The sequence below is a fragment of the Schistocerca gregaria genome, chromosome 6 (genome assembly GCF_023897955.1).
Source record: "Schistocerca gregaria isolate iqSchGreg1 chromosome 6, iqSchGreg1.2, whole genome shotgun sequence".
Classification (NCBI taxonomy): Eukaryota; Metazoa; Arthropoda; class Insecta; order Orthoptera; family Acrididae; genus Schistocerca; species Schistocerca gregaria.
Window position 1 is genome coordinate 541,999,287 of NC_064925.1, and position 21,922 is coordinate 542,021,208.

A 21,922-nucleotide genomic window follows, 5' to 3' on the forward strand; every position below is an offset into this window, starting at 1 on the left:
AGCAATGTATTGACACGTTAATCAGGTACATACATGAAAGCTTCGGACACTGCGGAGCAACAAAATGTATACAGAAGATAAAGGAAAATGTATACTTCTATTATATCAGTAGGAGAGTGAAGAAAAAACTTGAAACCTGTGATCGTTGTCAGAGGGTAAAAGTGAGTAACCAGACTTCTAAAGGATTGATGCAAAACATTTTCCAAATAAAAACCTTGAATTGACAGCTATTGATCCATATGGACCACTACCAAGGTCAAGGGGAGGGTACAGTTACATCTTTGTTATAGTTGATGTTTTCTCTAAATTTATAAAATTGTATACATTAAAGAGAGCAACCAGTAAACAAATTATCATCAAGCTGAAGAATCATTATTTCACAAATGTTGGTATACCCCAGGCCATCATGTCTGATAATGGGTCACAGTTTACATCTAAATTATGGAAAATTTTTATTGAAGATACAGGAATAAAACATATTTTGATTTCGATTTGTCACCCATCAAGTAACCCAGCAGAAAGGTACATGAGGTAAATTGGAAAGCTCTGCAGAACATACTGTAGTAAAAATCATGTTAATTGGATTGAAAATGTTACTGACGTCGAGGATATAATGAACAGCCTACAGCATTCATCCACTGGTTTTTCACCTTATGAAGTACTGTTTAATAGACAACCTGGAAATTTGATTTCTGAGAATGTTGATTTCCCACCTTGTCAAACTATGACACCCCAGGAAAGAGAGACAGCTGTTAGGAACACTATGAAAAGGCAGGGAGAGGTAAGAAAACGGAGACATGATGCAAGAAGTAAAGGAGTACAGTTCAGGACAGGAGATCTGGTTTTAGTAAAAACACAGGAAAAATCTAAATTGATGAGTTCTGAAAAAAAGAATTTTTTCGACTTCTATATAGGCCCCTTTGAAATCAAGGAAAACCCGCACCCTAATGCCTATAGGCTAATCTACCCAAAATCCAAGAAGTTATTTGGACTGCGCAATGTTACAGAGTTAAAACTCTACAAACATGACCCATAAAATAATAAGTAAAATGCTGCTCAGGAAGAACTAGTTGACTGGCCCAATTATATCACTTTATTGCTTTATCATTCAAGGAAAACTTCATGTCAAAGTGTGGGACTATGCCAACTGAACGTATGAAGTAGATTTTGTGTATGTGAATTATGTCTGTATTAATGTCTCTTTGTTGTCTAATATACCCATTCGTTAAATTTGGTATGAGATTAGTGTGTCAGACTACGAACCAGCCTTCAGTGTCATAGTAATGTCTCTTAACAAAAACCAAAGTTAATGATGTGGACACTTTTAAAGTAATAAGATATGAATAATGATTGTGTGTAGGAAGAGAAAACCTTGTCATTTGTAAGCTATGTCAGATGGAACATTATTTAATGGATAAAGCAAACTGGAGGTACTTGTCAGATTATGAGAGTGTGCATTGAAAGACCAGGCATATTATAGTGTGTTAAAAATATAGTGGATAGTCATGAAATTTAATTATGCAAATTAAGAATATATTGAGGTTTAGAGCATTATGGAGACAGATGTTGGTGTGTTACATTTGAAACCCCAGTGATGGATTGAAGATTATGTGATACTAATTTTGAAGTTTGTATTGTGGGAGAATATTTTGTAATAGTTTAGATAATTTAATGCTAAAGTGAATGAAGAGCTGTTAGGAATTTATCCCATACCCTGTTACACAATTTGAAATAATTTATATTCATGGCAATATGCTATTTGAGCACAAGAGAGTGAATAAAAATGAAACACTGTTTAATAATGATGTAAAGTTAAGGTATAAATACTAACAATCTTACACAATTTAAGTGTAGAGTTTGTCATAGTTTGACCTATAAAGCTGACGTAGATGTACAATGTGAGGATAATGCAATGATAGTCACAATCATGTATGGAACATCTCAGCTACCTCATTATAAAGGAACAATAAATCATAAATATGTAAACCAATCTCACTCTGAAAATACAGTGCTTATCACACATAATTGAACTTGCACTGGATCCACCCACCATGTGATTATATTTATCACATATACATGAATTTTCCCTAAGAGTCAACCATTTAACATTATGTATAAGTATTACAATATTTTGAACTATGTGTATTTTATGTACGTGGTTGAAATAACCTGTTTATTTTAGAATAATGATTTCTTTAGATTTAATGGTTATTTGGGTACAAGCTATGCCATAAGGTATTTTATTGAAGCACTAATATTAAAAGATTGTGAGAGATGCATCTTTTCACAGTTCACTTAACACATTCTAAAGAAACCACTGATAATGTTAACTAAGATGCATTAAGTTAGTATTGAAGTAAACTTGAGTGTATACATATACTATATAATTATGTACCCATCTTAACGCGGCACTGCAGCTACCATGATCAATTAAATTTAAGGTGTCATATTTTATTGTTAGTTATAAACTCATCACACTTATTACTCAATACAGCCAATGTAACCTTCAAATTGTATATGCACATGTCTGCTTGTGTCTGTGTATGTGCGGATGGATATGTGTGTGTGTGCGAGTGTACACCTGTCCTTTTTTCCCCCTAAGGGAAGTCTTTCTGCTCCCGGGATTGGAATGACTCCTTACCCTCTCCCTTAAAACCCACATCCTTTCATTTTTCCCTCTCCTTCCCTCTTTCCTAACGAAGCAACTGCCAGTTGCGAAAGCTCGTAATTCTGTGTGTGTGTTTTGTTCATGTGCCTGTCTGCCGGCGCTTTCCCGCTTGGTAAGTCTTGGAATCTTTGTTTTTAATATATATATATATATATATATATATATATATATATATATATATATTAAAAATAAAGATTCCAAGACTTACCAAGCGGGGAAAGCGCCGGCTATGCGCGGATGGATATGTGTGTGTGTGTGCGAGTGTACACCTGTCCTTTTTTCCCCTTAAGGTAAGTCTTTCCGCTCCCGGGATTGGAATGACTCCTTACCCTCTCCCTTAAAACCCACACCCTTTCATTTTTCCCTCTCCTTCCTTCCTTCCTGACGAAGCAACTGCCAGTTGCGAAAGCTCGTAATTTTGTGTGTGTGTTTGTGTGTTTTGTTCATGTGCCTGTCTGCCGGCGCTTTCCCGCTTGGTAAGTCTTGGAATCTTTATTTTTAATATATTTTTCCCATGTGGAAGTTTCTTTCTGTTTTATATATATATATATATATATATATATATATATATATATATATATATATACACCAAGCGGGAAAGCGCCGGCAGACAGGCACATGAACAAAACACACAAACACACACACAAAATTGCGAGCTTTCGCAACTAGCAGTTGCTTCGTCAGGAAGCAACTGCTAGTTGCGAAAGCTCGCAATTTTGTGTGTGTGTTTGTGTGTTTTGTTCATGTGCCTGTCTGCCGGCGCTTTCCCGCTTGGTAAGTCTTGGAATCTTTATTTTTAATATATTTTTCCCATGTGGAAGTTTCTTTCTGTTTTATATATATATATATATATATATATATATATATATATATATATATATATATATATATATATATATATATGTGTGTGTGTGTGTAAATAAAACAGAAAGAAACTTCCACATGGGAAAAATATATTAAAAATAAAGATGTAAAACAGAAAGAAACTTCCACATGGGAAAAATATATTAAAAATAAAGATAAAACAGAAAGAAACTTCCACATGGGAAAAATATATTAAAAATAAAGATAAAACAGAAAGAAACTTCCACATGGGAAAAATATATTAAAAATAATATAATATAATATATATATATATAAGGCAAAGAGTCTTTGCCTTTAAATATGTCTGCTTGTGTGTGTGTATGTGCGGTTGGATATGTGTGTGTGTGTGTGCGCGAGTGTACACCTGTCCTTTTTTCCCCCTAAGGGAAGTCTTTCCGCTCCTGGGATTGGAATGACTCCTTACCCTCTCCCTTAAAACCCACATCCTTTCATTTTTCCCTCTCCTTCCCTCTTTCCTGACGAAGCAACTGCCAGTTGCGAAAGCTCGTAATTCTGTGTGTGTGTTTGTGTGTTTTGTTCATGTGCCTGTCTGCCGACGCTTTCCCGCTTGGTAAGTCTTGGAATCTTTGATAAAATAGAAAGAAACTTCCACATGGGAAAAATATATTAAAAACAAAGATTCCAAGACTTACCAAGCGGGAAAGCGCCGGCAGACTAGGCACATGAACAAAACACACAAACACACACACAGAATTACTAGCTTTCGCAACCGATGGTTGCTTCTTCAGGAAGGAGAGGGAAAGACGAAAGGATGTGGGTTTTAAGGGAGAGGGTAAGGAGTCATTCCAATCCCGGGAGCGGAAAGACTTCCCTTAGGGGAAAAAAAGGACAGGTGTACACTCGCACACACACACATATCCATCCGCACATACACAGACACAAGCAGACATATTTAAAGGCAAAGAGTAAGGGCAGAGATGTCAGTCGAGGCGGAAGTACAGAGGCAAAGAAGTTGTTGAAAGACAGGTGAGGTATGAGCGGAGGCAACTTGAAATTAGCAGAGTTTGAGGCCTGGCCGATATCGAGAAGAGAGGATATACTGAAGGGCGAGTTCCCATCTCCGGAGTTCGGTTAGGTTGGTGTTGGTGGGAAGTATCCAGATAACTCGGACGGTGTAACACTGTGCCAAGATGTGCTGGCCGTGCATCAAGGCATGTTTAGCCACAGGTTGATCCTCATTACCAACAAACACTGTCTGCCTGTGTCCATTCATGCGAATGGACAGTTTGTTGCTGGTCATTCCCACATAGAAAGCGTCACAGTGCAGGCAGGTCAGTTGGTAAATAACATGGGTGCTTTCACACGTGGCTCTCCCTTTGATCGTGTACACCTTCCGGGTTACAGGACTGGAGTAGGTGGTGGTGGGAGGGTGCATAGGACAGGTTTTACACCGGGGACGGTTGCAAGGGTAGGAGCCAGAGGGTAGGGAAGGTGGTTTGGGGATTTCATAGGGATGAACCAAGAGGTTACGAAGGTTAGGTGGACGGCGGAAAGACACTCTTGGTGGAGTGGGGAGGATTTCATGAAGGATTGATCTCATTTCGGGGCAGGATTTTAGGAAATCGTATCCCTGCTGGAGAGCCACATTCAAGGTCTGATCCAGTCCCGGGAAGTATTCTGTCACAAGTGGGGCACTTTTGGGGTTCTTCTGTGAGAGGTTCTGGGTTTGAGGGGATGAGGAAGTGGCTCTGGTTATCTGCTTCTGTACCAGGTTGGGAGGGTAGTTGCGGGATGCGAAAGCTGTTTTCAGGTTGTTGGTGTAATCGTCGAGGGATTCAGGACTGGAGCAGATTCGTTTGCCACGAAGGCCTAGGCTGTAGGGAAGGGACCGTTTGATATGGAATGGGTGGCAGCTGTCAAAGAGGTACTGTTGCTTGTTGGTGGGTTTGAGTTGGACGGATTTGTGAAGCTGGCTATTGGAGAAATGGAGGTCAACATCGATAAAAATGGCATGGGATTTGGAGTAGGACCAGGTGAATCTGATGGAACCAAAGGAGTTGAGGTTGGAGAGGAAATTCTGGAGTTGTTCTTCACTGTGAGTCCAGATCATGAAGATGTCATCAATAAATCTGTACCAAACTTTGGGTTGGCAGGCTTGGGTAACCAAGAAGGCTTCCTCTAAGCGACCCATAAATAGGTTGGCATACGAGGGGGCCATCCTGGTACCCATGGCTGTTCCCTTTAATTGTTGGTATGTCTGGCCTTCAAAAGTGAAGAAGTTGTGGGTCAGGATGAAGCTGGCTAAGGTGACGAGGAAAGAGGTTTTAGGTAGCGTGGCAGGTGATCGGCGTGAAAGGAAGTGCTCCATTGCAGCGAGGCCCTGGACGTGCGGGATATTCGTGTATAGGGAAGTGGCATCAATGGTTACAAGGATGGTTTCCAGGGGTAACAGACTGGGTACAGATTCCAGACGTTCGAGAAAGTGGTTGGTGTCTTTGATGAAGGATGGGAGACTGCATGTAATGGGTTGAAGGTGTTGATCTACGTAGGCAGAGATACGTTCTGTGGGGGCTTGGTAACCAGCTACAATGGGGCGGCCAGGATGTTTGGGTTTGTGAATTTTAGGAAGTAGGGTATTATAACATAACGTAAAACCATGTATATCAGTAATTTCTTTACATGTAATGTTTTATGTAAATATAGCCTTTGACTGCGAGTGTAACAACTAAGAGACGGTTATCTTTGGTCACGGGGGAAGGAGGTCGAGCTTGGAAGGTGGTGGTTGAGGGTTTTTGGATCGGGAGCGGGGGTTGGAGGAGGTGGCGATACAGATGTGGTGTAAAAGAATGTCTTATTTCATATTATTGTAGAAGTGTTAAATGTGAATAAATTAATTAAATAGTGATGTGCAAAAATAATGTAACGTTTGCCCTCTACAATCAAAAATACCACGTCGCCCTACAAACCAGTTAGTCTCATCCAAACACAAAGAAAACTGCGGGAACATCGCAGTGGAATCACCTCTAGACTTCACAAAGACAACAACGCAGCCATCAATATGAGTTAAGTACCAAACTGTTCGAAATTGTTAACGACCTCGGCCTATAAATTTGAATCTCCTGTAGTGCCTGAAGTCACCATGTGGACAAAGGAGTAGGACAACTTATAGACTGTGGAAATCTTAGGAAGAGGTCCATTAAACATTGAAAAGAGCTCACCTTGTTTGATAAGAAAAATTTGTTTTTATATTGGAGACTTTGCATTTAAGAACAAATAAACTTATATTTTCATTACATTACATTCCTTGATATTGCGACTTAAATGAATAAATGATCAACTTTAATTAACCATTACTCAGGATCGAAGAGACCTGTCATGCTGAAACTTCGTAATCATGTTCAAATATTGGGGTACAATATCTTATCTGTAAAATGAAAGGTCAAACTATGGTAAATTCATCATAGTGTGCTATAAAAGTGGCCCATAAATCTTGTCGTACTAAATAAACTTACATTTATATTACATCAAAAAATACATGTGCCAGTCGTACTCTTTCTGGTTCCCAAGCCAAATATTTCAGGTCTTATTAATTTATTTGCTGAAATTTGTTACTAATAGCAATTACAGTTGACTCTAACAAGCTATAATATTGGCCCATTCTTGTTGCTGATGGAGCTGGAATGACAGAAATAATATGTTGGTTTGAAATCCAACAAGCATCCTGCCTAGCTGGCCAATACAATGAATGTGCAAGTGCACTGGGGTGCATGAAACTGACTAGAACATCATTTTCTTCTTCTGAAACTCCAGACACACCACCAATCCACCAATTTCCATCATATATACAATGTATTGACGAGGTTGTAAGGCTGTAATATTTCTGAATGAAACTGTTGCTTGACTTTGGTCAGCATTCGCCACAAAAAAATTTGTATCATTGGATACTCTTCTAATACAAACTTGCTTTCCATTTAATGGTACAAAATGGTGATTCTCTCTTGTTCCTGATACTGGGCAGTCATTTTTGAACCTTGCTTCCTGCTCACTTTTTAATGTTTTAAATTCTTCTTTTGAAACAAAAATGAATTGAATTCCTCTTATATTCTTCGTACAGTATTTAAACAAATCAGTTGGTGTCAAAATCTGGTCCTCAGTTGGCCTTTGAAGGCTTGCTGGTGCTGCCAGGCACTTTACAGTACCTCCAATTTCATCACATGGAGATTTTCCATGGCTTGTAGCAAAAAAGTCCCATTCAGCTGAGATTCTAAAGTCATTTTGATGGTGGCAGAGATTCAGAAAATTTTTGAATTTTTTTGTACTGTGCTGCTCACCCATCACTGAAGTAGTAAACGTGTGTGATTTGTCCAAAGAGACACTTTAGATCTTCTATTAATTTCACTATAAAAGCATGCACAGCGAGTGCATCATTTTCCAGGCTGTTGCTTTTTATACAGTAGTTATTTTTGAAGTACACAACAAATGGGTGTATAGTTGCTTGGCTGTTATTCCAGTGAAAACCTCGAGCTGCATCCTGGACAATGAAAGAATAATTTTCAGCAAAGTCAATAATGTGATCAGTTCAGTTGGCTTGCAGCTTTCTTTTACTCATTTTAGGTGCTTTCTCTGGTGCTTTGCAACATGAGTGGAAAGTCTGTCAAGTTTCGAAATCAGGTCTTCAATAAAATCCTCGGTGGTCATCTGCTAGGTTTCTAATGTATCTCTATTAGTGTGCACCAACTGTTTGAACTTGTTGCGGTTATCAACTACAAGAGTCGACCGCCTCATCTTTGAGAATGAACGTCTTTGAAAACTGTTGATCACAGTGTGTTCCAAACTCTGTATTTGAGTAGACGTGTTTGTACCGACATGATCAAAATAAAGTTAATTCATTGTAAATGAGGAAATACTTAATGTTGGGTTCGATATTACCATACGTAACATCCCAATCCCCACACTGGTAGTTCCAGACACTTCGTTTCTGTACCACTGCATAACCAGCCGCATTCCAATGCCGCTTGCTTTGCCGCCCTCTTCACTACCTCCGCAATGTACGACTAACACATCTGCCATTTCTGCTTATACGAGTGAGCATCTTTCCTCTCCGATATATGACCATGCAGCAGTTTCGCACGAGCACCTTGCAGCCTTGTGACTCGACCACAGCGCCGACGGTGACAGCACACACGCAGCTCCTGTTCCATCGAACTGTGTCGCCTCTCCACCACAGACCAGTAATTCATCCGCCGATTCGACTTCATGTTCACATCACATCTCATCGCCTTCCTGCTCCGACCATGGTTTCGCCGACCACATCTGTCTTCCACCAACTGTCGCCATCGCCATGCCTCATGCACAGGGCTCATGGCCACACCCCCCAGCCTTTGATCATGGCTGTTTTGCACATCAAAACACCGACACTGTCAACTCTGCTTGGAACATCCTGCCATCTACCGCTGTAACACACTCACCGTCCACGGACTCTGTGGTAACGGTTCAGTCTACACCAAAATCATCCGCTGCCATGGTCAGTCATGTGCAGCTTGCTGTTTTCTCCCCTGCTGCGACATCAAGCACCTCTATACCTCCGTCATTACCGCGAGTGTTGCTCATCTGGCATCTCTCACGCAACCTGTTAAGCCACAGCATGCTTGCTCCTTTATGTCATACGGCCAATAACAAACTGTTACCGGACACGTTGCACTTACCGTGGAGCTCCCAGCAAATACTTTGGCAATACATCGCATCACATCTTCGACGCAGATCAGATCAAAACCCCACTGTGCCGCACGTCCTCGGCACGATGATTTTCTCCCCACCGACACGCCACCGCCTTCTGCTTCCACTGTGCCATCAGCAGCATGGCACGGTCAACCTGTGGACGACGTCTGCACCTCCTTCCCTCCACTGGTCGCGCCTACCAAGACATCAAGAAATGGTCCGATCGCACCTCGCACTAGTGCCTGCCACGACACAATCGGTCACGAGCACCTGCGCCATCAGCCGGCCGGGTGCACACATGACTCCCATCATCCTAACTGTGTTCCGCACCACCGGCAGGGGCTCTGTCGTGGTTATCAACTGCAAGAGTCGACCACCTCATCTTCAAGAACGAACTTCTTTGAAAACTGTTGACCTCAGTGTGTTCTGAACTCTGTATTCGAGCGGATGTGTTTGTACCGACATGATCAAAATAAAGTTAATTCATTATAAACAAGCGAATACTTAACGTTGGGTTCGATATTACCGTACGTAACATCTCGATCCCCACAAACTCAATGGTATCAAATCATCTGGATCACTGTCTTCAAAACTACTTTCTAAAAACTGTTACAGTAGTTCTTTTCTCGGACAGATTTCACAGCGATGAAGCATGCAGTCTTTGGATTCCAAATCATACATTGTTTTAGCAATCAAATTCTTATAATCTTCTTTAATTAGAGTGCTTACAAGGATCAGTTTCACATTTTGATGAAAAGTGCAAATACAGACAGAGTTGGTTCCTGCAGCACCCGCAGTGATGCACCATTTTGGCCTAAATCGCAAAATTTGGAAAATCCAATTTCAGGCCCACGCTGAAATCGATATGCAGCAAATATTTCTTTCAAATTATTCATAAGAAGGTACTTTTGCATCAAAACTTTCTTTCCTTATATTCTAATTGATACACAGTCTTTTTTCCTGGACAAATTCAGCTAAATTCTTCATTCTGAAAAAATGTTACCACTCTTTCTTTTACGGCATCTGGAATCTTCTTGCCACACTTGTTCTTTGGCAGAGCTAATACACAATTTTCTGCCTGTAACTTCCTAGCTGCTTTTACCATCTTCTCTGAAACACCAAATTCTTGCATTGTCTCTTTTATAGCCCAGCTTTGTGGTACTAATGTCAGTATTTTCAATTTTTCAGGCTGCCTTGACAATTGCAACTTCTCTTCCAATTCTTTAATCAGCCACTTATAATCTTCACAATCAGGACATGTCTTGCTTGTACTAGGTGTTTGAAGATCTTTTGGGGTGAATCCTCCAACAGCAGCAATGTTATTCGCAATTTCCTCTTGAGCTTCACTTATTTTTCATTTCGCATAACCTTTCACATCCCTTTTTGATACTCTCTGAAAGCAGTTCGGCTTGTGATACTTCTGGATATGCATCATCTTCTGACTGGTTTGAAGTTGACGGCAATTTTTCTGCTTTCTTTGCTAAAAATTGTTTTCTGCAAGTTCAACAGATCTTCTGACCAGGTTTCACATTGCTCTTAGTCACGGCTTGCAATTGTTTTTCTGTTTCCACATTGACAATCCGTAAACCCTTTTTAACAGAATGGTTCTTTGCACCGAAAGGATTACAACAAGATCTTTGCAGAAAGTCATATTTGTCCACCAGTATTGTTTTGTGATGAAAGTATATTTGTGCATTTTCAATAAGACATATCTCACTTCTTTGCTTTATTAATTCCTGTTGCTCTACTGAAAATTCTTTGATTGGAATGAAGCCTTATTGATGTATGTTTTCAGATGACATGCAGAATTACCTGCAAGGCCAATGACACATGGTACTGAAACCTCATTGATATTCGTTACACTACAATTAAACTTATGCTTCCAATTGCCATTTGTTTCAATATTAGATAAAGTGGTGTATATTTCCAACTGAAAAATATTAAACAATCATAGAAAATGGGAACTTACTTGAGAATACAACAGAAAAAAAATTAAATAAAGATGTTTATTCAATAATGACAACACACTTCACATCATTTAAAAAGGCACACACAACATCTGAACACTCTTCACTACACAACAATGTGCTTCAGACTGATTGTTGAAGCATGTTACCAAACTCCATTGTTGACACTTAACTGGTCTGCCTCCAACGTAAAAACAACTTTTTCTGATAACTCAGTTATTATTTGAGCAATCTGGATGCCACTTGCAGAGCTTTATAACATGCTAACAGGTTATAGATAGCTGAGGTATCAGCTTCAGAAAGCTATTCTTTCACCATATACAAGGCAATAAAGTGTAGTCAAAATTTGGTACAGCAAGATTTATGAGCACACTATGATGAATTTACCATAGTTTGACCTTTTATTTTAAGGCTACGATATTGTACCCAAAAATTTGAACAGGATCACGAAGTTTCAGCATGACAGGTCTCTTAGATCCTGAGTAATGGTAAATCAAAGTTGATCATTTATTCATTTAAGTCGCAATGTCGAGAAATGTAATGAAAATATAAGTTTATTTGTTCTTAAATACAAAGTCTCCAAAATAAAAACAACTTTTTTCAATCAAACAAGGTGAGACCTTTTCAATGGTCCTGAGAAAAATCAAATTTAAGTGATCCCTTCTGAGATATGATCTTTTCAAAGTGTTCCAAAATTGACTGATAAAATTTTTTTTAGCACACTTTAAACTTTGATAACTCAGTTACATCTACATCTACATCCATACTCCGCAAGCCACCTGACGGTGTGGGTGTCACTTGCAGAGCTTTATGACATGCTGGCAGGCTGCAGGTAACCCAAGTATTAATTTCAGCTACTCTTTCAGTAGATACAAGGCAATAAAGTATAGCCAAAATTTAGTAGGACAAGATTTATGAGCCACTTTCATAGCACGCTATAATGAATTTACGATAGTTTGACTTAGTGTACTACAACTAAGCTATTGTACCCAAAAAGTTGAAGAGCATCACAAAGTTTCAGAACGACAGGTCTCTAAGATCCTGTACAATGGTAAAACAAAGTTGATCATTTGTTCATTTCAGTCGCAAGTCAAAAAATGAGCCTTTACGAATAGGTGGCTAGTGGCCCTACCATACTACTTATGAAGCTGTAATTTGGCACTGCTTCATGTAAGGTCTATGTGTACATATTGTAAAAAATTCATCAAAATTGGATATGGTCGAGTGGAGACCCTTAGGCCACTTGACATGGAATGACCCAGCAATCTTTTTGTTGTGCCTGTCTGCAACTCAGCTTCTCCACTATTTGGTGAGTAGCAGTCTATCCTTTTCCTTATACTAACAATGTGGAAAAGACAGAGGAGGCATTAGACAGGCATAATGAAAAGAGCACTAAAATATTTAAGCTTTCAGACAAAGTCGTTCTTCTGAAGTAGAAACACACACACATTCACTCAAGCACAGCTGTCACACACATTATGCCCATCTGCGACTCAATGCCTCCTAGATGTGGTTATTAGCAGTCTATTCTTTTCACTATACAAGGTTACTGACACAATACACAGCGGAAAACAAAAGACAACAAAGAAAGGAAAAATCATCAAAGTACTCCAAACAAAAAATTGTGTGTTGAAAAACAGGCAATGTGTACAACTTTGTTCTCAAGCTCCATACAAAAAAATTACATTTAAACTAGTCATATGTTTCAAATGCGCACATACTGGGTTACTGGGTAAACAGAAGTAACATTAATTAGGTATGTAAAGCAGTAGTTTTTGTATGTGTTTACTGATTCAGTGCATTTGCGGAATTTCATATGTTGAAAGTACCTAATATTGTACTAACAAAGTTAGTTGCTTTGGAGAAATTTGTACCCTTTGTAATACAATGTGATATCCTATTAAACTTTTAATTGTCTTATCAAATCACTTGGCACATTGTTTTGTTTCACAGGATAATAATTACAAAATATATTTTACACCTCAAGAAATATGCTCATAATACATGTACTATGGATTTCTGGATTGGTGTCAGTGACTTGGTAAAGAGCTTACTGGGCTGGTACGTCATGGTCTAACAGTGCTACGTCTCATCTTTGTTGTCTTAGCTGAAGCTGCAGCAAACATTTTCAGAACTATTGTGTTCCTACAATGATCAGTAAACATTTCACAGAATTACATGTGCACTCCATTTTTATCACTCTATGGTCACAGACACTCACTGAAATTAGAAGCTCTCCTCAAACACATGCAATCACACCTACATTTAAACTGTTTTTTGATTTATGTAAATTACGAAACCAGGTGTTATGTATTGTTTGTGAATCCTATTTCCTATTGGCATTACTTTAGGCTTCATAAGCCTCTACACCTCTCTGTGTAGTAATATGTTGTGAGGAATATGGAGGACTCATTAAATTGGTTGACATGGCAACTTACAGTAGAGTAGTGTTGTCAATTTATCAGGTGAAGCGAAATACATATAGAAAATACATTAACAAATTTGATTTAAAACAAAACATACTTTAAACATCTGAGATTGTATGAATGAGGGAAAAGAACATTCCAAAATATGCAACAGTATCAAACAACAATTGACCTTTGAAGAAACACCAGGCTTTAGAAGATCTTAGGTGTGGTTCCAGTTGAAATATGGGAATGAGATGCGGACTTACTGGACAATATTCTACCAACCTGTTGAGCCACTTATCTACATAATATTCTTTACATATGTGAGTTTTCTCATCTTGTTTTCTGATAAAAGTAATGAATTCTGTGAGAAGGATGGCTTAAATTATTCCATATTCAAATATATAAAAAATAGAAAGAAACATTCCACATGGGAAAAATGTATTAAAACAAGATGCTGTGACTTACCAAACGAGAAAGCACTGGTAGATAGACACAATAAAAAACACACAAACACACACACAAATTTCAAGCTTTCACAACCCACGGTTGCTTCATCAGGAAAGAGGGAAGGAGAGGGAAAGACAAAAGGATGTGGGTTTTAAGGGAGAGGGTAAGGAGTTATTCCAATCCCGGGAGCAGAAAGATTACCTCAAGGGGAAAAAGGGACAGGTATACACTCATACATACAAACATATCCATCCGCAAATATACAGGCACAAGTAGACATATGTAAAGGCAAAGAGTTTGGGCAGAGATGTCAGTCGAGGCGGAAATACAGTACCCAAACATCCCGACCGCCCCGTTGTAGCTGGTTACCAAGCCCCCACAGAACGTATCTCTGCCTACGTAAATCAACACCTTCAACCCATTACATCCAGTCTCCCATCCTTCATCAAAGACACCAACCACTTTCTCAAACGCCTGGAATCCGTACCCAGTCTGTTACCCCCGGAAATCATCCTTGTAACCATTGATGCCACTTCCCTATACATAAATATCCCGCACGTCCAGGGCCTCGCTGCGATGGAGCACTTCCTTTCACGCCGATCACCTGCCACGCTACCTAAAACCTCTTTCCTCGTCACCTTAGCCAGCTTCATCCTGACCCACAACTTCTTCACTTTTGAAGGCCAGACATACCAACAATTAAAGGGAACAGCCATGGGTACCAGGATGGCCCCCTCGTATGCCAACCTATTTATGGGTCGCTTAGAGGAAGCCTTCTTGGTTACCCAAGCCTGCCAACCCAAAGTTTGGTACAGATTTATTGATGACATCTTCATGATCTGGACTCACAGTGAAGAACAACTCCAGAATTTCCTCTCCAACCTCAACTCCTTTGGTTCCATCAGATTCACCTGGTCCTACTCCAAATCCCATGCCATTTTTATCGATGTTGACCTCCATTTCTCCAATAGCCAGCTTCACAAATCCGTCCAACTCAAACCCACCAACAAGCAACAGTACCTCCATTTTGACAGCTGCCACCCATTCCATATCAAACGGTCCCTTCCCTACAGCCTAGGTCTTCGTGGCAAACGAATCTGCTCCAGTCCCGAATCCCTGAACCATCACACCAACAACCTGAAAACAGCTTTCTCATCCTGTAACTACCCTTTCAACCTGGTACAGAAGCAAATAACCAGAGCCACTTCCTCATCCCCTCAAACCCAGAACCTCCCACAGAAGAACCCCAAAAGTGTCCCACTTGTGACGGATACTTTCCGGGACTGGATCAGAATCTGAATGTGGCTCTCCAACAGGGGTACAACTTCCTCAAATCCTGCCCTGAAATGAGATCCATCATTCATGAAATCCCCCCAACTCCACCAAGAGTGTCTTTCTGCCGTCCACCTAACCTTTGTAACCTCTTGATTCATCCCTATGAAATCCACAAACCACCTTTCCTACCCTCTGGCTCCTACCCTTGTAACTGCCCCGGTGTAAAACCTGTCCCTTGCACCCTCCCACCACCAACTACTCCAGTCCTGTAACCCGGAAGGTGTACACGATCAAAGGCAGAGCCACGTGTAAAAGCACCCATGTGATTTATCAACTGGCCTGCCTACACTATGAAACCTTCTATGTGGGAATGACCAGCAACAAACTGTCCATTCGCATGAATGGACACAGGCAGACAGTGTTTGTTGGTAATGAGGATGACCTTGTGGCTAAACATGCCTTGGTGCATGGCCAGCACATCTTGGCACAGTGTTACACCATCCGGGTTATCTCGATACTTCCCACCGACATCAACCTATCAGAACTCCGGAGATGGGAACTTGCCCTTCAATACATCCTCTCTTCCCATTTACCCACCAGGCCTCAACCTCCGCTAATTTCAAGTTGCCGCCCCTTGTACATCACTTGTCACTCAACAACATCTTTGCCTCTGTACTTCCGCCTCGAGTGACATCTCTGCCCAAACTCTTTGCCTTTACTTATTTCTGCTTGTGTCTGCATACGTGCGGATGGATATGTGTGTGTGTGTGTGTGTGTGTGTGTGTGTGTGTGTGTGTGTGTGCGCGCGAGTGTTTACCTGTCCCTTTTTCCCCTTAAGGTAAGTCTTTCCGCTCCCGGGATTGGAATAACTCCTTGCCCTCTCCCTTAAAACCCACATCCTTTCGTCTTTCCCTCTCCTTCCCTCTTTCCTGATGAAGCAACCGTGGGTTGCGAAAGTTTGAAATTTGTGTGTGTGTTTGTGTTTTCTTGTGGGTCTATCAACATGCCAATGCTTTCATTTGGTAAGTTACATCATCTTGTGTGTGTGTGTGTGTGTGTGTGTGTGCTTTACTTCTTAACTTTTTCTTTAAAAATTACCTTAGGGTTGTCAAATGCACCTTTCATAATTCTTTTCCAATTTCGATCCATGGTGTTATACTTCTTGCTTTCAACAGGTAGCTGTCGATTTATATCCTCACTCGTAAATATTGGTTCCAGATACATCCATTCTCTGCAATTACAGAGCACACACAACATTAAAAACAGGGGGAGGGGGGGGGGGGGGAGGGTTTAGAGCAAATCAATCCAACCTAAGTGAATCATCGGATAAATATGAAATCGTTAGTGAATAAACTCACTGGACAAGATATTAATCACATCATTAAGACTGCATATGTATGATGTAGAACAGGTACCATGTTGTCATGTGTTCCTCCACCATCGACATATGCCATTGCGATGAAGGGGTGTATGTTTGTATGGCGTGGGGGAGGGGGCTGAATGGGTTGGTGACTGGTGACTGCGTGCATGCACCTCTCAGTTGTAGAGAACCAATGCAATAAGACATGTCCACATAGAAAGTTACACAATGGGAGAAAGGAGTTATCATGTACAGACATCCCATCGATCCCACTGTGAATGTAGTTGCTCAATTTGTTGCTGTATCAATGCAGGCTGTCACACTCACAGCCATGTAACACTGTATAAGAACAGCAGTCATAAAAAGAACCTAACAAACAGGGACCAAAAGCCAGTATCGCCTACTTTGTAGTGGGCCAACAATCTGCCCTTAAAAAGTGCAACAAACAATTTGCGTGTTAATATAGTGAATTATGTAGTCTCATCTTTTTAGAGTAGCTACGTATGTAATAAAATGTAAATGGAAAATCCAGGATGGAATGTAACAATATTATGATTTGCAGACAGGCACAACAAAAAGACTCTCACAATTAAAGATTTCGGACATTAAGCCTTCGTCAACAATAGACATACATGTACATACACACGCATGAGCGTGCGCGCGCGCACACACACACACACACACACACACACACACACACACACAGATGACTGCAGTCTCAGGCAACTGAAACTGGGCAGTGTGTGAGTTGGGCTTGTGTGAATGTGGTGTGTGTGTGTGTGTGTGTGTGTGTGTGTGTGTGTGTGTGTGTGTGTGCGCGCGCGCGCGCTCTTCCATGTGTATGTATGTACATACATGTCTATTGTTGACGAAGGCCTTAATGGCCAAAAGCTTTAATTGTGTGAGTCTTTTTGTTGCGCCTATCTGCATCTCAGAATCTCTGCTATACGATGAGTAGAAACTTTCCTTCTCATAATATTTGTACAATGTAAATGGATAGATCAAAAATCTACCCACCAAGCAGCAACAGGACAACGTACACACAAAAATGTTTAACTTTTACAAGCTTTTGGAGCCAGTGGCTCATTCTTCTGACAGATAGTTGAAGGGGAACGAAGGGGAAGTGAAGGAAAAGGACTGAAGAAGTTTAGGGAAAGGGGTACAGTTAAAAAAAAAGCACCCAGAATCCTGGGTCAGGGGAAACTTACCATCCAGTAACTCGCCCCTGAGCTAGGGTTCTGGGTGGCTTTTCTGAACTGTACCCATTTCACTAAACCTCTCAATCCTTTTCCTTCACCCCTCCTCCTTCCCCTGGAAATCTTATGCCAGACGAAGGAGCCACTGACTCCAAAACCATCCTGTTCCTTCCCCTGGAAATCTTATGCCAGTTGAAGGAGCCACTGACTCCAAAACCTTGTAAAAGTTAAACATTTTTGTTTGTGTGTTCTCCTGCTGCCACCTGGTGAGTAGATTTTTTTACCTATCCATTTACACTGTATTGTCAATAATTATTTCCGGCGTTATACATATGTAATATGGGATACACAAAAGTCATGGTAATAAACATTCAAATGTGATGTTGACATGAGCATAAGAGAGCATTAACAAACATGGATCAGCAAAGGCATTTGTGCCTAATTTTCAGAAGTTTGGTAACAATGGGGAAAGCTGTAAATAACATAAGATAAAGAGATTTATGTGTATTTGATGAGGGAGCTAGTATGCTACTATGCTTAAAAGCATGTTTGTCTTTCAAATATTGAACAACAGAAAATCCAGAATGGAATGTAACAATATTAGAGAAGGAAAGTTGCCACTCACCATTATGTTGGCATGCTGGGTCACAATAGACACAACAAAAATATTCACACAATTATATCTTTTGGTCATTAATGCATTTGTCAACAATACACACACACACACACACACACACACACACACACACACACACACAAAACGCAACTCGCTCAACAACTGCAGTCTCAGACTGCTGAGTCGCGCTAGACTGTGTGGTTTTAGTTCTCTGAAACTGCAGTTGTTGAGCGAGTTGCGCATGTGTGTGTGTGTGTGTGTGTGTGTGTGTGTGTGTGTGTGTGTGTGTGTGTGTCTACTGTTGACAAAGGAATTAGTGGAGAAAGCTATAATTGTGTGAATCTTTTTGTTGTGCCTATCGAGACTCAGCATGTCCACTATATGGTGAGTTGCAGCTTTCTTTCTCTAATATTGTTTCAAATATTGAACGACTAATCTAGTCTTCGTCTAGAATGTTACACAAATCTGTACCACGTGGCAGGGGACTGCATTATAATCAATGGAGGATGAGGTGTTATGTAATTGTCAAATGTGATTCATTCATCTCATAACATACAGATGCTAATCATTTGATTAGTGTATAGGAGACAAGAAAAAATATGGTTAATACAACTTCACTGATATAAAATTGTCATTAACAAGATAGAGTAGTATTTAAACACTAATAAAACTTTTGTATGAAACAACATCTTTACATATTTACATAACAAGAACTGAAAAACTACATCCAGCTCAAATATTTAGTTCATCCTTCATCAAATCTTCACCTGATTAGTAGCATTGCTGAAGTAGAGTATCATGTCACTTTCTTTCAGTGAACCTAATTTATTGTATATTTTCATTCCCATATATTGGGGAATCTGAGCCCGTAAGTTTAAATGATGATCAGATAGCATAAGATTATCTTTTTTTGTATTGTGTGATCTAAATGGTTTTCCTTGTGTAATTCTAAACTGCCAAGCAAAAAATTGTTAATAAGATAATATTTTTGAACAACTGGCAACATTATTTCCTTGGATGCACAACACATGTTTCTAATGATTTTTTCTGTAATTTCAGTAACAATACTTTAACAGTCTAACGAGTCTCTCTTGCAGGCGCATCATGCAAACCATACACACAAATAAGAAGTACCAAATAGTAATTAATCATTCATACTTGAGCCACATACATTCTGTGCTTACTGAAGTTAAAATTCCACATAGATTAACAATACTTTGCCTGAATGTGTTTGTTATTTTACTATCATAACTGTAGCACTTAAATTATAAGACACAAGGGAATGTTAGGTAACAATATAGGTAATACCATACCTCTCACTCACAGGCAATTTAGGAAGAGAATAATACTAAATAAAGAATACTGCCACAAAAGGAGTTTGTGTATTTCTGGAAAAATATCTAGCCAGTTACAGTACTATTTTTTTAAAAATATCTATAAAAATTAGTAGTCTCCTGTCACAAGTAACTGCATACATTGAATGACAAGAGATGTATACCTATTTTTCAATTACAGCTTAGTATATTTTGCATACTTTTCTCATGGATCACAGCAACCTGGTTTGCTGAGAGTTTTGTATTAGCAGAATTCATACCCTATATTCAGTTGGTTACATTGTATGATTGGGTTTCTACATTTTTTAGGGGTGGTTAGCATATCCACCTGCTTACCTCATCTTGAATGCAGTGCAGAGAAGATAAAAGGTATGGCTCCAAGGCCAGAACTTCCTTACAAGTTTAGTTTGTTAACTAGGTGGTGGTTACTGCTTGTGTTTGTACTCTCTCCATAGGCTGACAATAGTAGGGTGTCAAAATCAAATTCCGGGGCCACTGGTGACCATTCTATAAGACTGGCAAATACCTTAATCCTTCAGGCCATCAGTGAAGCACCTCCCAGAAATTGAGCCTCAGGGTGTGGAATGGAATAGGCATCTGTCTTTGGGGTCTACTTTCTTTCTTTCTTTCTTTGGCTCTAACATTCCTAGTCTTTCTTTTCCTTTTCTTTCTTCTCCACCAGGAGTATACCACGTCTATCCATCCTCTTTCCATAATCAGTAGTTTACATTGTGGACGTCTTCTCTTATCCACATGTTAGAAACTGTTTTCACAGGATTCCAGAGATGTAGCACATGCACCAGTGGCTTCCAAATGATGTTACAGCAATAATTAATCCATAACAGGAACTAATGATTACTTCATGTTCAATGAGTATGATTAAGTGATGAATAAGTCATCCTGTTGAAATAACAAACTGAAAATTATGCTAGAAGTGAATTGGTTTACAAGTACCTGCTGTCACCAGGCTCCACATACAGGGAAACAAAGACAATATAAAAATAGTGTAAGAACACACAATTTACAACTATAACTTACTTCATGAGGTTAAATTCATTCCAGTGGACTAGTTACTTTGTAATAAAGTTTGTGCAAACATCAAAATTAAAAATGTTTTAAAATGACCTGGAATGGAATGTCGTGTGACGAGGGCCTCCCGTCAGGTAGACCGTTTGCCTGGTGCAAGTCTTTAGATTTGATACCACTTCGGCGACTTGCGCGTCGATGGGGATGAAATGATGATGATTAGGACAACACAACACCCAGTCCCTGAGTGGAGAAAATCTCTGACCCAGCCGGGACTCGAACCCGGTCTGTCGCACTGACCACTCAGCTACCGGGGCAGACAAAATGAACTTCTATGAAATATTACTTCATACAAACAGCATAAGTTAACAGTTTTTAGTTTCCGATGTTTTAACTAATTTTAATTTGCGAAAACGGATGTGTATTCAGAACTACCAGTATTATACAATGGTCTATGTTTTATAGTTGCTATGACATCTTTCGTCTCAGAAAGGGGATATGAAGTGTAACTTATCATTTGAGTGAAGTTTTGTGTTGCTCAATATCTACTGAACTCACAAATGATATTTGTCATAGTGAAAGCGTTTCTTTTTTTAAAAAAATTATTATCCATTTGATAGTCTAGAATAGCATACCAACTGAAAATGTATGACGGTCTGTGCACATTAAGTTTTAAGGTTTCCAGCACATATACAATTGCACTGGAGTAGTAGTGCTCGATAAGAAGAAATACCATGATTAATCTCTCCCTGAAAATACCAGGTATTTGGAGGAAGATCATGTTACAAGAAGCCCCTGAGAAATTAGTGGTGAGCAGGGGAAGGGGAGATTAATCATATCACAATAATGACTTTTCTTTCCTCTCAGCTGTAATTTAACCACAGTTTTTTTAAGATTTTAAAATTTTTAATTTATGAAGCTCAATAAAATTCAATTCCAGTGTTAGGTTAAAAAACACAGAATTCCCAGAGATTTTACAAAATTCCTGATTTTTCCAATTAAAATGTAATTCCCTGAGAATTCCTACTTTTCCAGAAGAACTGCCATCCTGCATTTAACATTATTTAATTCCTGTTCCA

At 39.6% G+C, this 21,922-nt stretch overlaps 1 protein-coding gene across 1 annotated transcript in view; it reads right to left on the reverse strand.

Moving 5' to 3' along the window:
• LOC126278931 (dynein axonemal heavy chain 1-like) overlaps positions 1–21,922 on the reverse strand; it is an 825,957-nt gene that overhangs the window by 570,846 nt on the left and 233,189 nt on the right. Inside the window, 1 exon segment of the mRNA XM_049979209.1 lies at positions 16,410–16,542. Within this exon segment, the coding sequence (XP_049835166.1) occupies positions 16,410–16,542 (133 nt within the window).